General features: G+C 47.0%; 1 protein-coding gene across 1 annotated transcript in view; it reads right to left on the bottom strand.

Annotated features, from left to right (window-relative positions):
* Positions 1–15,457: 15,457 nt before the first annotated feature.
* The window catches only part of LOC310993912 (uncharacterized protein), a gene marked incomplete at both ends in the record, with an annotated part of 40,224 nt that continues 36,753 nt past the window's right edge, over positions 15,458–18,928 (bottom strand). The window contains one exon of the mRNA XM_083982390.1: positions 15,458–15,515. Coding sequence (XP_083838516.1) covers positions 15,458–15,515 — 58 coding nt within the window. The remainder of the gene's footprint in view (positions 15,516–18,928) is intronic.

The raw sequence follows: 18,928 nt of genomic DNA, 5'->3' as shown, positions 1-18,928 counted from the left end.
CAGCTGTAGTTGTTGTTGGGGAGGATGTGGTTGTCTTTGGGGAGGATGTGGTTGACGTTGGGGAGGATGTGGTTGTAGTTGTGGCAGCTGTAGTTGTTGTTGGGGCAGCTGTAGTTGTTGTTGGGGTAGATGTGGTTGTGGTTGTGGCAGGTGTAGTTGTTGTTGGGATAGCTGTGGTTGTCGTTGGGGAGGGTGTGGTTGTAGTTGTGGCAACTGTACTTGTTGTTGGGGTCGCTGTGGTTGTCGTTGGGGAGGATGTGGTTGTTGTTGGGGAGGATGTGCTTGTAGTTGTGGCAGCTGTAGTTGTTGTTGGGGTTGCTGTGGTTGTCGTTGGGGAGGATGTGGTTGTCGTTGGGGAGGATGTGGTTGTAGTTGGGGAGGTTGTGGTTGTAGTTGTGGCAGCTGTAGTTGTGGTTGGGGCAGCTGTAGTTGTTGTTGGGGTAGATGTGGTTGTAGTTGTGGCAGGTGTAGTTTTTGTTGGGGAGGATGTGGTTGCAGTTGGGGAGGATGTGGTTGTAGTTGTGGCAGCTGTAGTTGTGGTTGGGGCAGCTGTAGTTGTTGTTGGGGTAGATGTGGTTGTAGTTGTGGCAGGTGTAGTTTTTGTTGGGCTAGCTGTGGTTGTCGTTGGGGAGGATGTGGTTGTTGTTGGCGAGGATGTGCTTGTAGTGGTGGCAGCTGTAGTTGTTGTTGGGGTCGCTGTGGTTGTCGTTGGGGAGGATGTGGTTGTCGTTGGGGAGGGTGTGGTTGTAGTTGTGGCAGCTGTAGTTGTTATTGGGGTGGATGTGGTTGTAGTTGTGGCAGCTGGATTTGTTGCTGGGGTAGCTGTGGTTGTCGTTGGGGAGGGTGTGGTGGTAGTTGTGGCAGGTGTAGTTGTTGTTGGGTTAGCTGTGATTGTCGTTGGGGAGGATGTGGTTGTCGTTGGGGAGGGTGTGGTTGTAGTTGTGGCAACTGTACTTGTTGTTGGAGTCGCTGTGGTTGTCGTTGGGGAGGATGTGGTTGATGTTGGGAAGGATGTGGTTGACGTTGGGGAGGATGTGGTTGTAGTTGTGGCAGGTGTAGTTGTTGTTGGGGTAGCTGTGGTTGTCGTTGGGGAGGGTGTTGTTGTAGTTGTGGCAACTGTACTTGTTGGGGTCGCTGTGGTTGTCATAGGGGAGGATGTGCTTGTAGTTGTGGCAGCTGTAGTTGTTGGGGTCGCTGTGGTTGTAGTTGAGGCAGCTGGATTTGTTGCTGGGGTAACTGTGGTTGTCGTTGGGGAGGGTGTGGTTGTAGTTGTGGCAGGTGTAGTTGTTGTTGGGTTAGCTGTGGTTGTCATCGGGGAGGATGTGGTTGTCGTTGTGGCAACTGTACTTGTTGTTGGGGTCTCTGTGGTTGTCGTTGGGGAAGATGTGGTTGTTGTTGGGGAGGGTGTGGTTGTCGTGGCAGCTGTAGTTGTTGTTGGGGAGGATGTGGTTGTCTTTGGGGAGGATGTGGTTGACGTTGGGGAGGATGTGGTTGTAGTTGTGGCAGCTGTAGTTGTTGTTGGGGCAGCTGTAGTTGTTGTTGTGGTAGATGTGGTTGTGGTTGTGGCAGGTGTAGTTGTTGTTGGGATAGCTGTGGTTGTCGTTGGGGAGGGTGTGGTTGTAGTTGTGGCAACTGTACTTGTTGTTGGGGTCGCTGTGTTTGTCGTTGGGGAGGATGTGGTTGTTGTTGGGGAGGATGTGCTTGTAGTTGTGGCAGCTGTAGTTGTTGTTGGGGTCGCTGTGGTTGTCGTTGGGGAGGATGTGGTTGTCGTTGGGGAGGGTGTGGTTGTAGTTGTGGCAACTGTACTTGTTGTTGGGGTCTCTGTGGTTGTCGTTGGAGAGGATGTGGTTGTTGTTTGGGAGGATGTGGTTGTCGTGGCAGCTATAGTTGTTGTTGGGGAGGATGTGGTTGTCGTTGGGGAGGGTGTGGTTGTAGTTGTGGCAACTGTACTTGTTGTTGGGGTCTCTGTGGTTGTCGTTGGGGAGGATGTGGTTGTTGTTTGGGAGGATGTGGTTGTCATGGCAGCTGTAGTTGTTGTTGGGGAGGATGTGGTTGTCTTTGGGGAGGATGTGGTTGACGTTGGGGAGGATGTGGTTGTAGTTGTGGCAGCTGTAGTTGTTGTTGGGGCAGCTGTAGTTGTTGTTGGGGTAGATGTGGTTGTGGTTGTGGCAGGTGTAGTTGTTGTTGGGATAGCTGTGGTTGTCGTTGGGGAGGGTGTGGTTGTAGTTGTGGCAACTGTACTTGTTGTTGGGGTCGCTGTGGTTGTCGTTGGGGAGGATGTGGTTGTTGTTGGGGAGGATGTGCTTGTAGTTGTGGCAGCTGTAGTTGTTGTTGGGGTTGCTGTGGTTGTCGTTGGGGAGGATGTGGTTGTCGTTGGGGAGGATGTGGTTGTAGTTGGGGAGGTTGTGGTTGTAGTTGTGGCAGCTGTAGTTGTGGTTGGGGCAGCTGTAGTTGTTGTTGGGGTAGATGTGGTTGTAGTTGTGGCAGGTGTAGTTTTTGTTGGGGAGGATGTGGTTGCAGTTGGGGAGGATGTGGTTGTAGTTGTGGCAGCTGTAGTTGTGGTTGGGGCAGCTGTAGTTGTTGTTGGGGTAGATGTGGTTGTAGTTGTGGCAGGTGTAGTTTTTGTTGGGCTAGCTGTGGTTGTCGTTGGGGAGGATGTGGTTGTTGTTGGCGAGGATGTGCTTGTAGTGGTGGCAGCTGTAGTTGTTGTTGGGGTCGCTGTGGTTGTCGTTGGGGAGGATGTGGTTGTCGTTGGGGAGGGTGTGGTTGTAGTTGTGGCAGCTGTAGTTGTTATTGGGGTGGATGTGGTTGTAGTTGTGGCAGCTGGATTTGTTGCTGGGGTAGCTGTGGTTGTCGTTGGGGAGGGTGTGGTGGTAGTTGTGGCAGGTGTAGTTGTTGTTGGGTTAGCTGTGATTGTCGTTGGGGAGGATGTGGTTGTCGTTGGGGAGGGTGTGGTTGTAGTTGTGGCAACTGTACTTGTTGTTGGAGTCGCTGTGGTTGTCGTTGGGGAGGATGTGGTTGATGTTGGGAAGGATGTGGTTGACGTTGGGGAGGATGTGGTTGTAGTTGTGGCAGGTGTAGTTGTTGTTGGGGTAGCTGTGGTTGTCATTGGGGAGGGTGTTGTTGTAGTTGTGGCAACTGTACTTGTTGGGGTCGCTGTGGTTGTCATAGGGGAGGATGTGCTTGTAGTTGTGGCAGCTGTAGTTGTTGGGGTCGCTGTGGTTGTAGTTGAGGCAGCTGGATTTGTTGCTGGGGTAACTGTGGTTGTCGTTGGGGAGGGTGTGGTTGTAGTTGTGGCAGGTGTAGTTGTTGTTGGGTTAGCTGTGGTTGTCATCGGGGAGGATGTGGTTGTCGTTGTGGCAACTGTACTTGTTGTTGGGGTCTCTGTGGTTGTCGTTGGGGAAGATGTGGTTGTTGTTGGGGAGGGTGTGGTTGTCGTGGCAGCTGTAGTTGTTGTTGGGGAGGATGTGGTTGTCGTTGGGAAGGATGTGGTTGACGTTGGGGAGGATGTGGTTGTAGTTGTGGCAGTTGTAGTTGTTGTTGGGGCAGCTGTAGTTGTTGTTGGGGTAGATGTGGTTGTAGTTGTGGCAGGTGTAGTTGTTGTTGGGGTATCTGTGGTTGTCGTTGGGGAGGGTGTGGTTGTAGTTGTGGCAACTGTACTTGTTGTTGCGGTCGCTGTGGTTGTCATTGGGGAGGGTGTGGTTGTTGTTGGGGAGGATGTGGTTGTCGTTGGGGAGGATGTGGCTGTAGTTGGGGAGGATGTGGTTGTAGTTGTGGCAGCTGTAGTTGTGGTTGGGGCAGCTGTAGTTGTTGTTGGGGTAGATGTGGTTGTAGTTGTGGCAGGTGTAGTTGTTGTTGGGGTCGCTGTGGTTGTCATTGGGGAGGATGTGGTTGTCGTTGGGGAGGGTGTGGTTGTAGTTGTGGCAGCTGTAGTTGTTATTGGGGTGGATGTGGTTGTAGTTGTGGCAGCTGGATTTGTTGCTGGGGTGGCTGTGGTTGTCGTTGGGGAGGATGTGGTTGTTGTTGGGGAGGGTGTGGTTGTAGTTGTGGCAACTGTACTTGTTGTTGGGGTCGCTGTGGTTGTCGTTGGGGAGGATGTGGTTGTTGTTGGGGAGGATGTGGTTGTAGTTGTGGCAGCTGTATTTGTTGTTGGGGTCGCTGTGGTTGTCATTGGGGAGGATGTGGTTGTCGTTGGGGAGGGTGTGGTTGTAGTTGTGGCAGCTGTAGTTGTTATTGGGGTGGATGTGGTTGTAGTTGTGGCAGCTGGATTTGTTGCTGGGGTAGCTGTGGTTGTCGTTGGGGAGGGTGTGGTGGTAGTTGTGGCAGGTGTAGTTGTTGTCGGGTTAGCTGTGGTTGTCGTTGGGGAGGATGTGGTTGTCGTTGGGGAGGGTGTGGTTGTAGTTGTGGCAACTGTACTTGTTGTTGGAGTCGCTGTGGTTGTCGTTGGGGAGGATGTGGTTGATGTTGGGAAGGATGTGGTTGACGTTGGGGAGGATGTGGTTGTAGTTGTGGCAGGTGTAGTTGTTGTTGGGGTAGCTGTGGTTGTCGTTGGGGAGGGTGTGGTTGTAGTTGTGGCAACTGTACTTGTTGTTGCGGTCGCTGTGGTTGTCATTGGGGAGGGTGTGGTTGTTGTTGGGGAGGATGTGGTTGTCGTTGGGGAGGATGTGGTTGTAGTTGGGGAGGATGTGGTTGTAGTTGTGGCAGCTGTAGTTGTGGTTGGGGCAGCTGTAGTTGTTGTTGGGGTAGATGTGGTTGTAGTTGTGGCAGGTGTAGTTTTTGTTGGGGTAGCTGTGGTTGTCGTTGGGGAGGGTGTGGTTGTAGTTGTGGCAACTGTACTTGTTGTTGGGGTCGCTGTGGTTGTCGTTGGGGAGGATGTGGTTGTTGTTGGGGAGGATGTGGTTGTAGTTGTGGCAGCTGTAGTTGTTGTTGGGGTCGCTGTGGTTGTCATTGGGGAGGATGTGGTTGTCGTTGGGGAGGGTGTGGTTGTAGTTGTGGCAACTGTACTTGTTGTTGGGGTCGCTGTGGTTGTCTTTGGGGAGGATGTGGTTGTTGTTGGGGAGGATGTGGTTGTAGTTGTGGCAGCTGTAGTTGTTGTTGGGGTCGCTGTGGTTGTCATTGGGGAGGATGTGGTTGTCGTTGGGGAGGGTGTGGTTGTAGTTGTGGCAGCTGTAGTTGTTATTGGGGTGGATGTGGTTGTAGTTGTGGCAGCTGGATTTGTTGCTGGGGTAGCTGTGGTTGTCGTTGGGGAGGGTGTGGTGGTAGTTGTGGCAGGTGTAGTTGTTGTCGGGTTAGCTGTGGTTGTCGTTGGGGAGGATGTGGTTGTCGTTGGGGAGGGTGTGGTTGTAGTTGTGGCAACTGTACTTGTTGTTGGAGTCGCTGTGGTTGTCGTTGGGGAGGATGTGGTTGATGTTGGGAAGGATGTGGTTGACGTTGGGGAGGATGTGGTTGTAGTTGTGGCAGGTGTAGTTGTTGTTGGGGTAGCTGTGGTTGTCGTTGGGGAGGGTGTGGTTGTAGTTGTGGCAACTGTACTTGTTGTTGGGGTCGCTGTGGTTGTCGTTGGGGAGGATGTGGTTGTTGTTGGGGAGGATGTGGTTGTAGTTGTGGCAGCTGTAGTTGTTGTTGGGGTCGCTGTGGTTGTCATTGGGGAGGATGTGGTTGTCGTTGGGGAGGGTGTGGTTGTAGTTGTGGCAGCTGTAGTTGTTATTGGGGTGGATGTGGTTGTAGTTGTGGCAGCTGGATTTGTTGCTGGGGTAGCTGTGGTTGTCGTTGGGGAGGGTGTGGTGGTAGTTGTGGCAGCTGTAGTTGTTGTTGGGGCAGCTGTAGTTGTTGTTGGGGTAGATGTGGTTGTGGTTGTGGCAGGTGTAGTTGTTGTTGGGATAGCTGTGGTTGTCGTTGGGGAGGATGTGGTTGACGTTGGGGAGGATGTGGTTGTAGTTGTGGCAGCTGTAGTTGTTGTTGGGGCAGCTGTAGTTGTTGTTGGGGTAGATGTGGTTGTGGTTGTGGCAGGTGTAGTTGTTGTTGGGATAGCTGTGGTTGTCGTTGGGGAGGGTGTGGTTGTAGTTGTGGCAACTGTACTTGTTGTTGGGGTCGCTGTGGTTGTCGTTGGGGAGGATGTGGTTGTTGTTTGGGAGGATGTGGTTGTAGTTGTGGCAGCTGTAGTTGTTGTTGGGGTCGCTGTGGTTGTCATTGGGGAGGATGTGGTTGTCGTTGGGGAGGGTGTGGTTGTAGTTGTGGCAGCTGTAGTTGTTATTGGGGTGGATGTGGTTGTAGTTGTGGCAGCTGGATTTGTTGCTGGGGTAGCTGTGGTTGTCGTTGGGGAGGGTGTGGTGGTAGTTGTGGCAGGTGTAGTTGTTGTCGGGTTAGCTGTGGTTGTCGTTGGGGAGGATGTGGTTGTCGTTGGGGAGGGTGTGGTTGTAGTTGTGGCAACTGTAGTTGTTGTTGCGGTCGCTGTGGTTGTCATTGGGGAGGGTGTGGTTGTTGTTGGGGAGGATGTGGTTGTCGTTGGGGAGGATGTGGCTGTAGTTGGGGAGGATGTGGTTGTAGTTGTGGCAGCTGTAGTTGTGGTTGGGGCAGCTGTAGTTGTTGTTGGGGTAGATGTGGTTGTAGTTGTGGCAGGTGTAGTTGTTGTTGGGGTCGCTGTGGTTGTCATTGGGGAGGATGTGGTTGTCGTTGGGGAGGGTGTGGTTGTAGTTGTGGCAGCTGTAGTTGTTATTGGGGTGGATGTGGTTGTAGTTGTGGCAGCTGGATTTGTTGCTGGGGTAGCTGTGGTTGTCGTTGGGGAGGATGTGGTTGTTGTTGGGGAGGGTGTGGTTGTAGTTGTGGCAACTGTACTTGTTGTTGGGGTCGCTGTGGTTGTCGTTGGGGAGGATGTGGTTGTTGTTGGGGAGGATGTGGTTGTAGTTGTGGCAGCTGTATTTGTTGTTGGGGTCGCTGTGGTTGTCATTGGGGAGGATGTGGTTGTCGTTGGGGAGGGTGTGGTTGTAGTTGTGGCAGCTGTAGTTGTTATTGGGGTGGATGTGGTTGTAGTTGTGGCAGCTGGATTTGTTGCTGGGGTAGCTGTGGTTGTCGTTGGGGAGGGTGTGGTGGTAGTTGTGGCAGGTGTAGTTGTTGTCGGGTTAGCTGTGGTTGTCGTTGGGGAGGATGTGGTTGTCGTTGGGGAGAGTGTGGTTGTAGTTGTGGCAACTGTACTTGTTGTTGGAGTCGCTGTGGTTGTCGTTGGGGAGGATGTGGTTGATGTTGGGAAGGATGTGGTTGACGTTGGGGAGGATGTGGTTGTAGTTGTGGCAGGTGTAGTTGTTGTTGGGGTAGCTGTGGTTGTCGTTGGGGAGGGTGTGGTTGTAGTTGTGGCAACTGTACTTGTTGTTGCGGTCGCTGTGGTTGTCATTGGGGAGGGTGTGGTTGTTGTTGGGGAGGATGTGGTTGTCGTTGGGGAGGATGTGGTTGTAGTTGGGGAGGATGTGGTTGTAGTTGTGGCAGCTGTAGTTGTGGTTGGGGCAGCTGTAGTTGTTGTTGGGGTAGATGTGGTTGTAGTTGTGGCAGGTGTAGTTTTTGTTGGGGTAGCTGTGGTTGTCGTTGGGGAGGGTGTGGTTGTAGTTGTGGCAACTGTACTTGTTGTTGGGGTCGCTGTGGTTGTCGTTGGGGAGGATGTGGTTGTTGTTGGGGAGGATGTGGTTGTAGTTGTGGCAGCTGTAGTTGTTGTTGGGGTCGCTGTGGTTGTCATTGGGGAGGATGTGGTTGTCGTTGGGGAGGGTGTGGTTGTAGTTGTGGCAACTGTACTTGTTGTTGGGGTCGCTGTGGTTGTCTTTGGGGAGGATGTGGTTGTTGTTGGGGAGGATGTGGTTGTAGTTGTGGCAGCTGTAGTTGTTGTTGGGGTCGCTGTGGTTGTCATTGGGGAGGATGTGGTTGTCGTTGGGGAGGGTGTGGTTGTAGTTGTGGCAGCTGTAGTTGTTATTGGGGTGGATGTGGTTGTAGTTGTGGCAGCTGGATTTGTTGCTGGGGTAGCTGTGGTTGTCGTTGGGGAGGGTGTGGTGGTAGTTGTGGCAGGTGTAGTTGTTGTCGGGTTAGCTGTGGTTGTCGTTGGGGAGGATGTGGTTGTCGTTGGGGAGGGTGTGGTTGTAGTTGTGGCAACTGTACTTGTTGTTGGAGTCGCTGTGGTTGTCGTTGGGGAGGATGTGGTTGATGTTGGGAAGGATGTGGTTGACGTTGGGGAGGATGTGGTTGTAGTTGTGGCAGGTGTAGTTGTTGTTGGGGTAGCTGTGGTTGTCGTTGGGGAGGGTGTGGTTGTAGTTGTGGCAACTGTACTTGTTGTTGGGGTCGCTGTGGTTGTCGTTGGGGAGGATGTGGTTGTTGTTGGGGAGGATGTGGTTGTAGTTGTGGCAGCTGTAGTTGTTGTTGGGGTCGCTGTGGTTGTCATTGGGGAGGATGTGGTTGTCGTTGGGGAGGGTGTGGTTGTAGTTGTGGCAGCTGTAGTTGTTATTGGGGTGGATGTGGTTGTAGTTGTGGCAGCTGGATTTGTTGCTGGGGTAGCTGTGGTTGTCGTTGGGGAGGGTGTGGTGGTAGTTGTGGCAGCTGTAGTTGTTGTTGGGGCAGCTGTAGTTGTTGTTGGGGTAGATGTGGTTGTGGTTGTGGCAGGTGTAGTTGTTGTTGGGATAGCTGTGGTTGTCGTTGGGGAGGATGTGGTTGACGTTGGGGAGGATGTGGTTGTAGTTGTGGCAGCTGTAGTTGTTGTTGGGGCAGCTGTAGTTGTTGTTGGGGTAGATGTGGTTGTGGTTGTGGCAGGTGTAGTTGTTGTTGGGATAGCTGTGGTTGTCGTTGGGGAGGGTGTGGTTGTAGTTGTGGCAACTGTACTTGTTGTTGGGGTCGCTGTGGTTGTCGTTGGGGAGGATGTGGTTGTTGTTTGGGAGGATGTGGTTGTAGTTGTGGCAGCTGTAGTTGTTGTTGGGGTCGCTGTGGTTGTCATTGGGGAGGATGTGGTTGTCGTTGGGGAGGGTGTGGTTGTAGTTGTGGCAGCTGGATTTGTTGCTGGGGTAGCTGTGGTTGTCGTTGGGGAGGGTGTGGTGGTAGTTGTGGCAGCTGTAGTTGTTGTTGGGGCAGCTGTAGTTGTTGTTGGGGTAGATGTGGTTGTGGTTGTGGCAGGTGTAGTTGTTGTTGGGATAGCTGTGGTTGTCGTTGGGGAGGATGTGGTTGACGTTGGGGAGGATGTGGTTGTAGTTGTGGCAGCTGTAGTTGTTGTTGGGGCAGCTGTAGTTGTTGTTGGGGTAGATGTGGTTGTGGTTGTGGCAGGTGTAGTTGTTGTTGGGATAGCTGTGGTTGTCGTTGGGGAGGGTGTGGTTGTAGTTGTGGCAACTGTACTTGTTGTTGGGGTCGCTGTGGTTGTCGTTGGGGAGGATGTGGTTGTTGTTTGGGAGGATGTGGTTGTAGTTGTGGCAGCTGTAGTTGTTGTTGGGGTCGCTGTGGTTGTCATTGGGGAGGATGTGGTTGTCGTTGGGGAGGGTGTGGTTGTAGTTGTGGCAGCTGTAGTTGTTATTGGGGTGGATGTGGTTGTAGTTGTGGCAGCTGGATTTGTTGCTGGGGTAGCTGTGGTTGTCGTTGGGGAGGGTGTGGTGGTAGTTGTGGCAGGTGTAGTTGTTGTCGGGTTAGCTGTGGTTGTCGTTGGGGAGGATGTGGTTGTCGTTGGGGAGGGTGTGGTTGTAGTTGTGGCAACTGTACTTGTTGTTGGAGTCGCTGTGGTTGTCGTTGGGGAGGATGTGGTTGATGTTGGGAAGGATGTGGTTGACGTTGGGGAGGATGTGGTTGTAGTTGTGGCAGGTGTAGTTGTTGTTGGGGTAGCTGTGGTTGTCGTTGGGGAGGGTGTGGTTGTAGTTGTGGCAACTGTACTTGTTGTTGGGGTCGCTGTGGTTGTCGTTGGGGAGGATGTGGTTGTTGTTGGGGAGGATGTGGTTGTAGTTGTGGCAGCTGTAGTTGTTGTTGGGGTCGCTGTGGTTGTCAGTGGGGAGGATGTGGTTGTCGTTGGGGAGGGTGTGGTTGTAGTTGTGGCAGCTGTAGTTGTTATTGGGGTGGATGTGGTTGTAGTTGTGGCAGCTGGATTTGTTGCTGGGGTAGCTGTGGTTGTCGTTGGGGAGGGTGTGGTGGTAGTTGTGGCAGCTGTAGTTGTTGTTGGGGTAGATGTGGTTGTTGTTGTGGCAGGTGTAGTTGTTGTTGGGATAGCTGTGGTTGTCGTTGGGGAGGGTGTGGTTGACGTTGGGGAGGATGTGGTTGTAGTTGTGGCAGCTGTAGTTGTTGTTGGGGCAGCTGTAGTTGTTGGGGTAGATGTGGTTGTGGTTGTGGCAGGTGTAGTTGTTGTTGGGATAGCTGTGGTTGTCGTTGGGGAGGGTGTGGTTGTAGTTGTGGCAACTGTACTTGTTGTTGGGGTCGCTGTGGTTGTCGTTGGGGAGGATGTGGTTGTTGTTGGGGAGGATGTGCTTGTAGTTGTGGCAGCTGTAGTTGTTGTTGGGGTCGCTGTGGTTGTCGTTGGGGAGGATGTGGTTGTCGTTGGGGAGGATGTGGTTGTAGTTGGGGAGGATGTGGTTGTAGTTGTGGCAGGTGTAGTTTTTGTTGGGCTAGCTGTGGTTGTCGTTGGGGAGGGTGTGGTTGTAGTTGTGGCAACTGTAATTGTTGTTGGGGTCGCTGTGGTTGTCGTTGGGGAGGATTTGGTTGTTGTTGGGGAGGATGTGCTTGTAGTTGTGGCAGCTGTAGTTGTTGTTGGGGTCGCTGTGGTTGTCGTTGGGGAGGATGTGGTTGTCGTTGGGGAGGGTGTGGTTGTAGTTGTGGCAGCTGTAGTTGTTGTTGGGGTCGCTGTGGTTGTCGTTGGGGAGGATGTGGTTGTCGTTGGGGAGGATGTGGTTGTAGTTGTGGCAGCTGTAGTAGTTGTTGGGGTAGATGTGGTTGTAGTTGTGGCAGCTGTGGTTGTTGTTGGGTTCGCTGTGGTTGTCGTTGGGGAGGATGTGGTTGTTGTTGTGGCAGCTGTACTTGTTGCTGGGGTAGCTGTGGTTGTCGTTGGAGAGGGTGTGGTAGTAGTTGTGGCAGGTGTAGTTGTTGTTGGGGTAGCTGTGGTTGTCGTTGGGGAGGATGTGGTTGACGTTGGGGAGGATGTTCTTGTAGTTGTGGCAGCTATAGTTGTTGTTGGGGTAGCTGTGGTTGTAGTTGTGGCAGCTGTGGTGGTTCTTGTTGGGTTAGCTGTTGTTGTCTTTTGGGAAGGTGTGGTTGTAGTTGTGGCAACTGTACTTTTCGTTGGGGTCGCTGTGGTTGTCGTTGGGGTTGGTGTGCTTGTAGTTGTGGCAGCTGTAGTTGTTGTCGGGGCAGCTGTGGTTGTCGTTGGGGAGGGTGTGGTTGTAGTTGTGGCAGGTGTAGTTGTTGTTGGGGTTGCTGTGGTTGTAGTTGCGGCAGCTGTGGTGGTTGTTGTTGAGGTAGCTGTTGTTGTTGTTGGGGAGGGTGTGGTTGTAGTTATGGCAACTGTACTTTTTGTTGGGGTCGCTGTGGTTTTCGTTGGGGTTGGTGTGCTTGTAGTTGTTGCAGCTGTAGTTGTTGTTGGGGTAGCTGTGGTTGTCGTTGGGGAGGATGTGGTTGTAGTTGTGGCAGCTGTAGTTGTTGTTGGGATAGCTGTGGTTGTCATTGGGGTTGTTGTGGTTGTAGTTGTGGCAGCTGTAGTTGTTGTTGGGGTAGCTGTGGTTGTCGTTGGGGAGGATGTGCTTGTAGTTGTGGCAGCTTTAGTTGTTTTTGGGGTCGCTGTGGTTGTCATTGGGGAGGATGTCGTTGCAGTTGTGGCAGGTGTAGTTGTTGTTGGGTTAGCTGTAGTTGTTGTTGGGGTAGCTGTGGTTGTCGTTGGGGAGGATGTAGTTGTAGTTGGGGAGGATGTGGTTGTAGTTGTGGCAGCTGAAGTTGTTGTTGTAGCTGTGGCTTTCGTTGAGGAGGATGTAGTTGTAGTTGGGGAGGATGTAGTTATAGTTGTGGCAGCTGTGGTTGTTGCTGGGGTAGCTGTGGTTGTCGTTGTGGAGGATGTGGTTGTAGTTGTGGCAGCCATCGTTGTTGGGGTAGTTGTGGTTTTTGTAGTGGCAGCCGTTGTTGTTGAAGCAGCTGTGGTTGTAGTTGCTCCAGTTGTTGTTGTTGTTGCAGAAGCTGTGATTGTTATGGCAGTTGTACATATTACTGCAATATTAGCCTTTGGACGTTTGTATTGTTATTTGTCAGTATTCATTTTTTTTAAATATATCGTTGAACTTACCAACACACAGCAAAATGATGATACAGATCTTCTTCATTGTGGAAGACTTTTTCAGGCACCTTTTAATAAAAAAATGTGTGTGTGTGTGTGTATATATATATACTGTCTCTCTCTCTATATATATATATATATATATATATATATATATATATATATATTTTACATATACTATATATATATATATTTATATATATATAGTATTTCCTTTTAGTTTGCTTCAGGTTTGACAAGGCTTGAACATTTCCCCTGCTTCACAGTCATTCATTTATAAATGGCTTGAGAAAATGTCTTAAAACCTGCCTTGGTATAACTTATTATTTCCTTCATTTCAAATTTTCTTTCGCATACATTGTTTTTGCTAATAAAATACCAACAATTTCTACTTAATTGACAAATATTATGTTGTTCAAACTAGGATCTTCATTGTACCATGAATATTCCATGAATATTCAAGGTTTAAACTAACTCAGCAGAGAAGTTTCACACAGAAGAAATGTTGCATAATAAAATACAAGAATTACAATGATACACAGTAAATTTAATAAGAAAATGTGTCATATTTCAAACAAAGATCACAAGGACACACAATTTAATTAACTAAAAAAGGACAAAGGTTTTTGTCATTATAATACTTACCAAGTTTTTCTGGTGTGCAGTTGTCCTCACTGCAGTGGCTGAAGTTGTCTTATTCCACCTGTTCAGTATCTTTTGCTGTATGTTGTCTTTTGCTGAATCACCAGCAGTCTTTATAGCCACATTACATGCATGATGACATTGGAATGAGAAGAAATACAGTCCATGATGGATGGATGATAGACGATGTGAGTAATGTTTTCTCTCTGTTTTTAGGTGTGGTGAAAACATATTCATCGTTCATTTATTTGGCTGATATTTTAAGTGGAAAAAGAAACTGGCTCAGTAGCATTTCATTCAGTATACAATGTTGGGTTTAGTATTTGGGTGGGGATTGTAAACATTTGTTTTTATCCTTCACTTGTTAACTAAGTTTTTCTGTCATGCATCCTTTTTTAAACTCCATATATAACTAAATGATCTAAATAGACATAGTGGAAATCTTCAATTTAGGTATAAATACAAAATCAATGCTATTACCATACTGTTTCACAACTGTTTGTATTTGTGTTAGTACTGTACACATTAGCTCCATTAGCTAACGGTACTGTTGGTTATGAATGTCATTAATGATGAGTCAAGAGTAACGTTAACAGTGTGTGTACTGGTGCAGCCTACAGTTGTGAAACAGTATGGTAATAGCATTGATTTTGTATTTATACCTAAATTGAAGATTTTTAAACAAATGGTTAAAACATTTAGGGTACTATGTATAATTTGTAATTGATTAATATGCTTAAAAAGCACACGAGTTATGGTTTAAAAGGTTAATGATTCATGATGTGAAAGGTAAAACGGGATTAAGTATTCCATAATGAGAATAACTGTACCATTCAAAGTTATTAATTTTCTCACTTTGTTTTACAGTGATGCATTTCTGTGATGAAGTTGATGATACAATATATAATTCTGTTTCTACACAGGTGAGGTTTTTGAGATGCCATGAAAATGGTACCTGACAAGGGAGATGGCCTTTTATCACCCATCCATTCTCCATCACTGAGTGTCACACTCCGGTGTGATAGTAGTATTACAACAATATTTTCCTCTTGACTTCTAACTTAGAAAGTACATTAGTCAAATGAAACTGACTTGACTAATTTTAGACTTAGAAGGACCAGACAGATGGATCAAAACTAAATTAAACAGTTTATAACCGATGGAACAAAACAAGAAATCTGTTATTTTATGTTGTCAGGGACACTTCAGTTAGTTTTGTCTTTGTATTACTGTACTTTTAAGTAAGAAACATTTAAGTAACTGTGTTCTAACTCACTGGCTCTATTTAGACAATAATTACAGCTGCAGTAGAAGGCACTGGGCAACTCTAGGACAACTACAGTGTAGTTGCAGGACAACTACAGTGTAGGTACACATTAAGGAGGGTGCAATTTTAAATTCCTCTTAAATTATTCTGCTATACTAACTGAACCAAATTAAAGTTGAATCTGTGTAACGATTCAGAGTTATTATAATGTAAAATTATAAGTTGGTACATTTTACAGGAGACTTAGCAGAACTAAGGATTAAAAGTTATTACACTGTAAAATTATAAGTTAGTACAACTTGCGGGAGAGTTAGCAGAAGCAAGGATTCAAAGTTATTCCAATGTAAAATTATAAGTTAGTACAACTTACAGTTGAGTTGACAAAAATCAGAATTCAGAGTTGAGCAAACTCAAAAGCAAAACTTAAAATATTTAGTTCAGTTGCCCAAATTAAGATTTTATCGAAGTTTGTTGCCTTAAAATTTTGAGTTGACCCAACTTTTCCGTTTTTGCAGTGAAGTTGAAATCATATGAGAAGTACTTACAGATTTTTTTTCTCTTCTTGTATGATGTAAACTACTCGCTGCAAATGAAGTTGTGATGAAGTTTCATACCAGTTCTTCCTTTAGAGCTGATGGACAGGTTGAGCAATGGTTTTCATAATTCTTAAAGGTGTGGGCGTTGCAAGTGGAAAGGTGTGCAAGAATATAAAGATATGTATATTTAAACTATAACTAGGCGTATGCAATGCATGTTGTTTGGTCAAAGATATTGCACAGTGTGGGTGGTCATGAAGAACAAGTAAAAGTATGGCTTGTATGAGTGAACAACAACAAAAATACACAAGAATAAATTATGCAGAAAAGAAAAAAAAACTTCATCAGTACAACTGGGTGAGGTAAAGGAGTGTAATGGAGAAAGTGGCTTGTGCAAAAGTTGGCAGATCAGTCGTGAATAAATCCAGAGTCCAGAGTGCAGGTTATTAGTACTGGGTCAGACTGGTGTTGTACAGTCTGATGGAATCTGGAATGAATGACCTGCGATACCATTCTTTCCTGCAGGGTGGGTGCAGCAGTCTGTTGCTGAAGGAGCTGCAATGTGTTTGATGTGAAGGAAGTTCAGTTCACACCAGTCGACAAAGTTGGTCATGACCTTCCTGTAATCCATGTCGTTCCCCTGAGATACTCGCCCGCCAATGGCCGTATCATCATATTAGAGGATCTTTGTTCAATTGAAATTAAGCTACAGTGGTCAGTGGTTTGGCTTTTGACCAGTTTTGATGTGATTTTAGGAGCCGGTTAGGAGTTGTGATGAGTGTTGGTCAGGAACAATGATGAATCAGATATGATAGCTTTCCTGAATTTATTCACATGAGAACACAATGTAAATAGAAAGAGTCTTCTGGTATTTCCTGTACCTCTGCTCCCTTATCAGCGCAACACAGCACTGTGTAATTTTATAGATTTTCTTTAAATACATATAGATACACTCAATACAATAGTAACCAGAAGCCAATAGACAGGAAAACACTTTGTTTTATGAATCACAAACCCATGAGGAACAATACACTAATGGGCAAACAGTGACACCTACTGGACAAAGAAAATAATGCATATGTGAAGTAAAACTAAATGGACAGTGACATTTCACAAAAAAAACATACCTGCAGAACACACGAAAACACATGTAATAAATACAGGCATATTCATCTGGTATTCCCTGTCAAATTTGAGTGTCCAAAAAGGTAGCTTCCTCAATGAGAAAAGTAATACCAAAAGAATAAAACATCTAATTGAGATAATATCCACAAATATTCAACAAAATAAATAAAGAACGGAAAAAATCCCCAAATATAATTTAACAAAAATTACTAAAGTGCATTTTTGTTACATCAGTGATCTATCCCGGTAACAAGTGAACCATGGAACCATGTGCTTTCCTCTGTGGATTTGAACCTTTCACAGTAATAATATAGAACTTAGACCTTTATAAACATAGATCATGTGAAAATTTCACACTATACAGTATAGGACTTTTAATCAATGACACCACTCAAATCGATCTGCACAGAGCTTTTGGAGACTTGGAGACCCAAAAGGATTTGTACCTAATTCAAATATTTAAAATTAGCTATTGTAACAAAATATACAATTTAAAGGAGTAATAGTGGTATTTTCTTCTGTTCACTTGTATTGTGCTTGTTGATGTATTTCAGGGCAGTTTTCGATGTGATGATTGATTTTGATGTGTTTTATTAGGCACCGAGCCAATAAGGTCTCAACACACACACACACACAGCACATATGAGTACACAGCTGCACCATGCAAAGAAACAAAACACACAAATTTGCGACAATTAATACATTTAATATTTTATATATAAGGTACAAATTGAAATGTAGGAGACAGAACAATTACCAAAGTTTGTTCACAATGTTTCCATCTATAGTTGAAACCTTACAGAACAGTACCACAATAAAATACAAGGAATGGAGCTGAGATGTAATATGTCTAAATTGTTACATGAGGTATACTCAGACAATGTAAGTCCATGGTTGTTGTGTCCAATTGCTGTTATGGCTCATGTGGTGCTGTCTGGATGTACATAGCAGTTATATACAGTATATACTTATACAAAGAGAAAAATATACATTATTTAATCAAATAAATAAGATATTACAGGGAAAAATGTATGTCACAATTAAACCACCTTCATTCATACATAATATAAATATAGGTTTATAAGGTTATATGCATGATAAATAATAACATTTAGTCATATCCTTCAGTTTAAAGTCTTGATAAAGAACACCAACACATCCTGAGAGGTAGGCCTACCTATCTACTTCCTATAGCCTATTCCACAGAGCTGCTGTAACAACTGCTGTGAGTAAAAGAAAGCTGGTTTTGTTGATAACTGCAGAGGAGGCAGCAGTTGTTGGTGTAGTTGAAGCAGCTGTGCTGATGGTTAAAACAGCTGTGGTTGTAGTTGGGGCAGTTGTTGTAGTTGAAGCAGCAGTGGTTGTCATAGGGACAGATGTGGTTGTAGTTGGGGCAGCTGTTGCTGTGGTTGAAGCAGCTGTGGTTGTAGTTGGGGCAGCTGTGGTCGTTGAAGGAGCTGTGGTTGTTGGAACAGCTGTGGTTGTTGTTGAGGCAGCTGTTGTTGTGGTTGAAGCAGCTGTGGCTGTTGTTGAGGCAGCTGTGGTTGTGGTTGGGACAGATGTGGTTGTAGTTGGGGAAGCTGTGGTTGTTGTAGTTACAGCAGTTGTTGTAGTTGGGGAAGCTGTGGTGGTTGTTGAAGCAGCTGTGGTTGTGGTTGGGACAGATGTGGTTGTAGATGGGGCAGATGTGGTTGTAGTTGGGGCAGTTGTGGTTGCAGTTGGGGCAGATATGGTTGTAGTTGGGGCAGCTGTGGTTGTAGTTGGGGCAGATGTAGTTGTAGATGGGGCAGATGTGGTTGTAGTTGGGGCAGTTGTGGTTGTAGTTGGGGCAGTTGTGGTTGTAGATGGGGCAGATATGGTTGTAGTTGGGGCAGTTGTGGTTGTAGTTGGGGCAGATATGGTTGTAGTTGGGGCAGCTGTGGTTGTAGTTGAAGCAGTTGTGGTTGTAGTTGGGGCAGATGTAGTTGTAGTTGAAGCAGCTGCGGTTGTAGTTGGGGCAGATGTAGTTGTAGTTGGGGCAGATGTAGTTGTAGATGGGGCAGATGTGGTTGTAGTTTGGGCAGTTGTGGTTGTAGTTGGGGAAGATGTAGTTGTAGTTGAAGCAGCTGTGGTTGTAGTTGGGGCAGATGTAGTTGTAGTTGGGGCAGATGTTGTTGTTGTTGAAGCAGCTGTGGTTGTAGTTGGGGCAGCTGTAGTTGTTGTAGTTGGGGCAGATGTAGTTGTAGTTGGGGCAGATGTGGTTGTTGTTGAAGCAGCTGTGGTTGTTGTAGTTGAAGCAGTTGTGGTTGTAGTTGGGGCAGATGTAGTTGTTGTAGTTGGGGCAGATGTAGTTGTAGTTGGGGCAGATATGGTTGTAGTTGGGGCAGCTGTAGTTGGGGCAGATGTAGTTGTTGTAGTTGAAGCAGTTGTGGTTGTAGTTGGGGCAGATGTAGTTGTAGTTGGGGCAGATGTGGTTGTAGTTGGGGCAGTTGTGGTTGTAGTTGAAGCACCTGTGGTTGTAGTTGGGGCAGATGTGGTTGTAGTTGGGGCAGATGTGGTTGTTGAAGTAGCTGTGGTCGTTGGAGCAGCTGTGCTGGTTGCTGAAGCAGCTGTGGTTGTTGGGGCAGTTGTGGTTGTTGTTGAGGCTACTGTCGTTGTAGTTGAAGCGGTTGTGGTTGGGACAGATGTGGTTGTTGTTGCGGCAGCTGTGGTTGTAGTTGGAGCAGCTGTGGTTGTAGTTGTGGTTGTTGCAGTTGTGGTTGTAGTCTGCCCTTGTACATTACATGACGCTGTTCAATAACAACATGGATTAGAGTCACATTCTTTTTTCGGACCTGACTTTTCAGAGTTTAAATTTATATTTGAAAGATTTGGAGAAAATAGTTCCAGTTGAACTTACCAACAAACAGAAGAAGGATGATACAGATCTTCATCTTCAACGGAGGAACTGTTGTCAGAAGCTGTTTAATATATACAATCATTGAATTTTATTAAACATTCATTGTCATTCTATAAAATGGCTGATTTACTACGATATAGCACTGTTTAAAAAAAAAAAAAAAAAAAAAACGTATTGGCTGCAAATTCAAAGCACCATCTTGTATTCAGAGGAAGTACGGGTAACGCTTC

The sequence above is a fragment of the Trachurus trachurus genome, assembly GCF_905171665.1.
Source record: "Trachurus trachurus genome assembly, chromosome: 11".
NCBI classification, from domain to species: Eukaryota; Metazoa; Chordata; class Actinopteri; order Carangiformes; family Carangidae; genus Trachurus; species Trachurus trachurus.
This window is presented reverse-complemented; position numbering and strand designations above follow the sequence as displayed.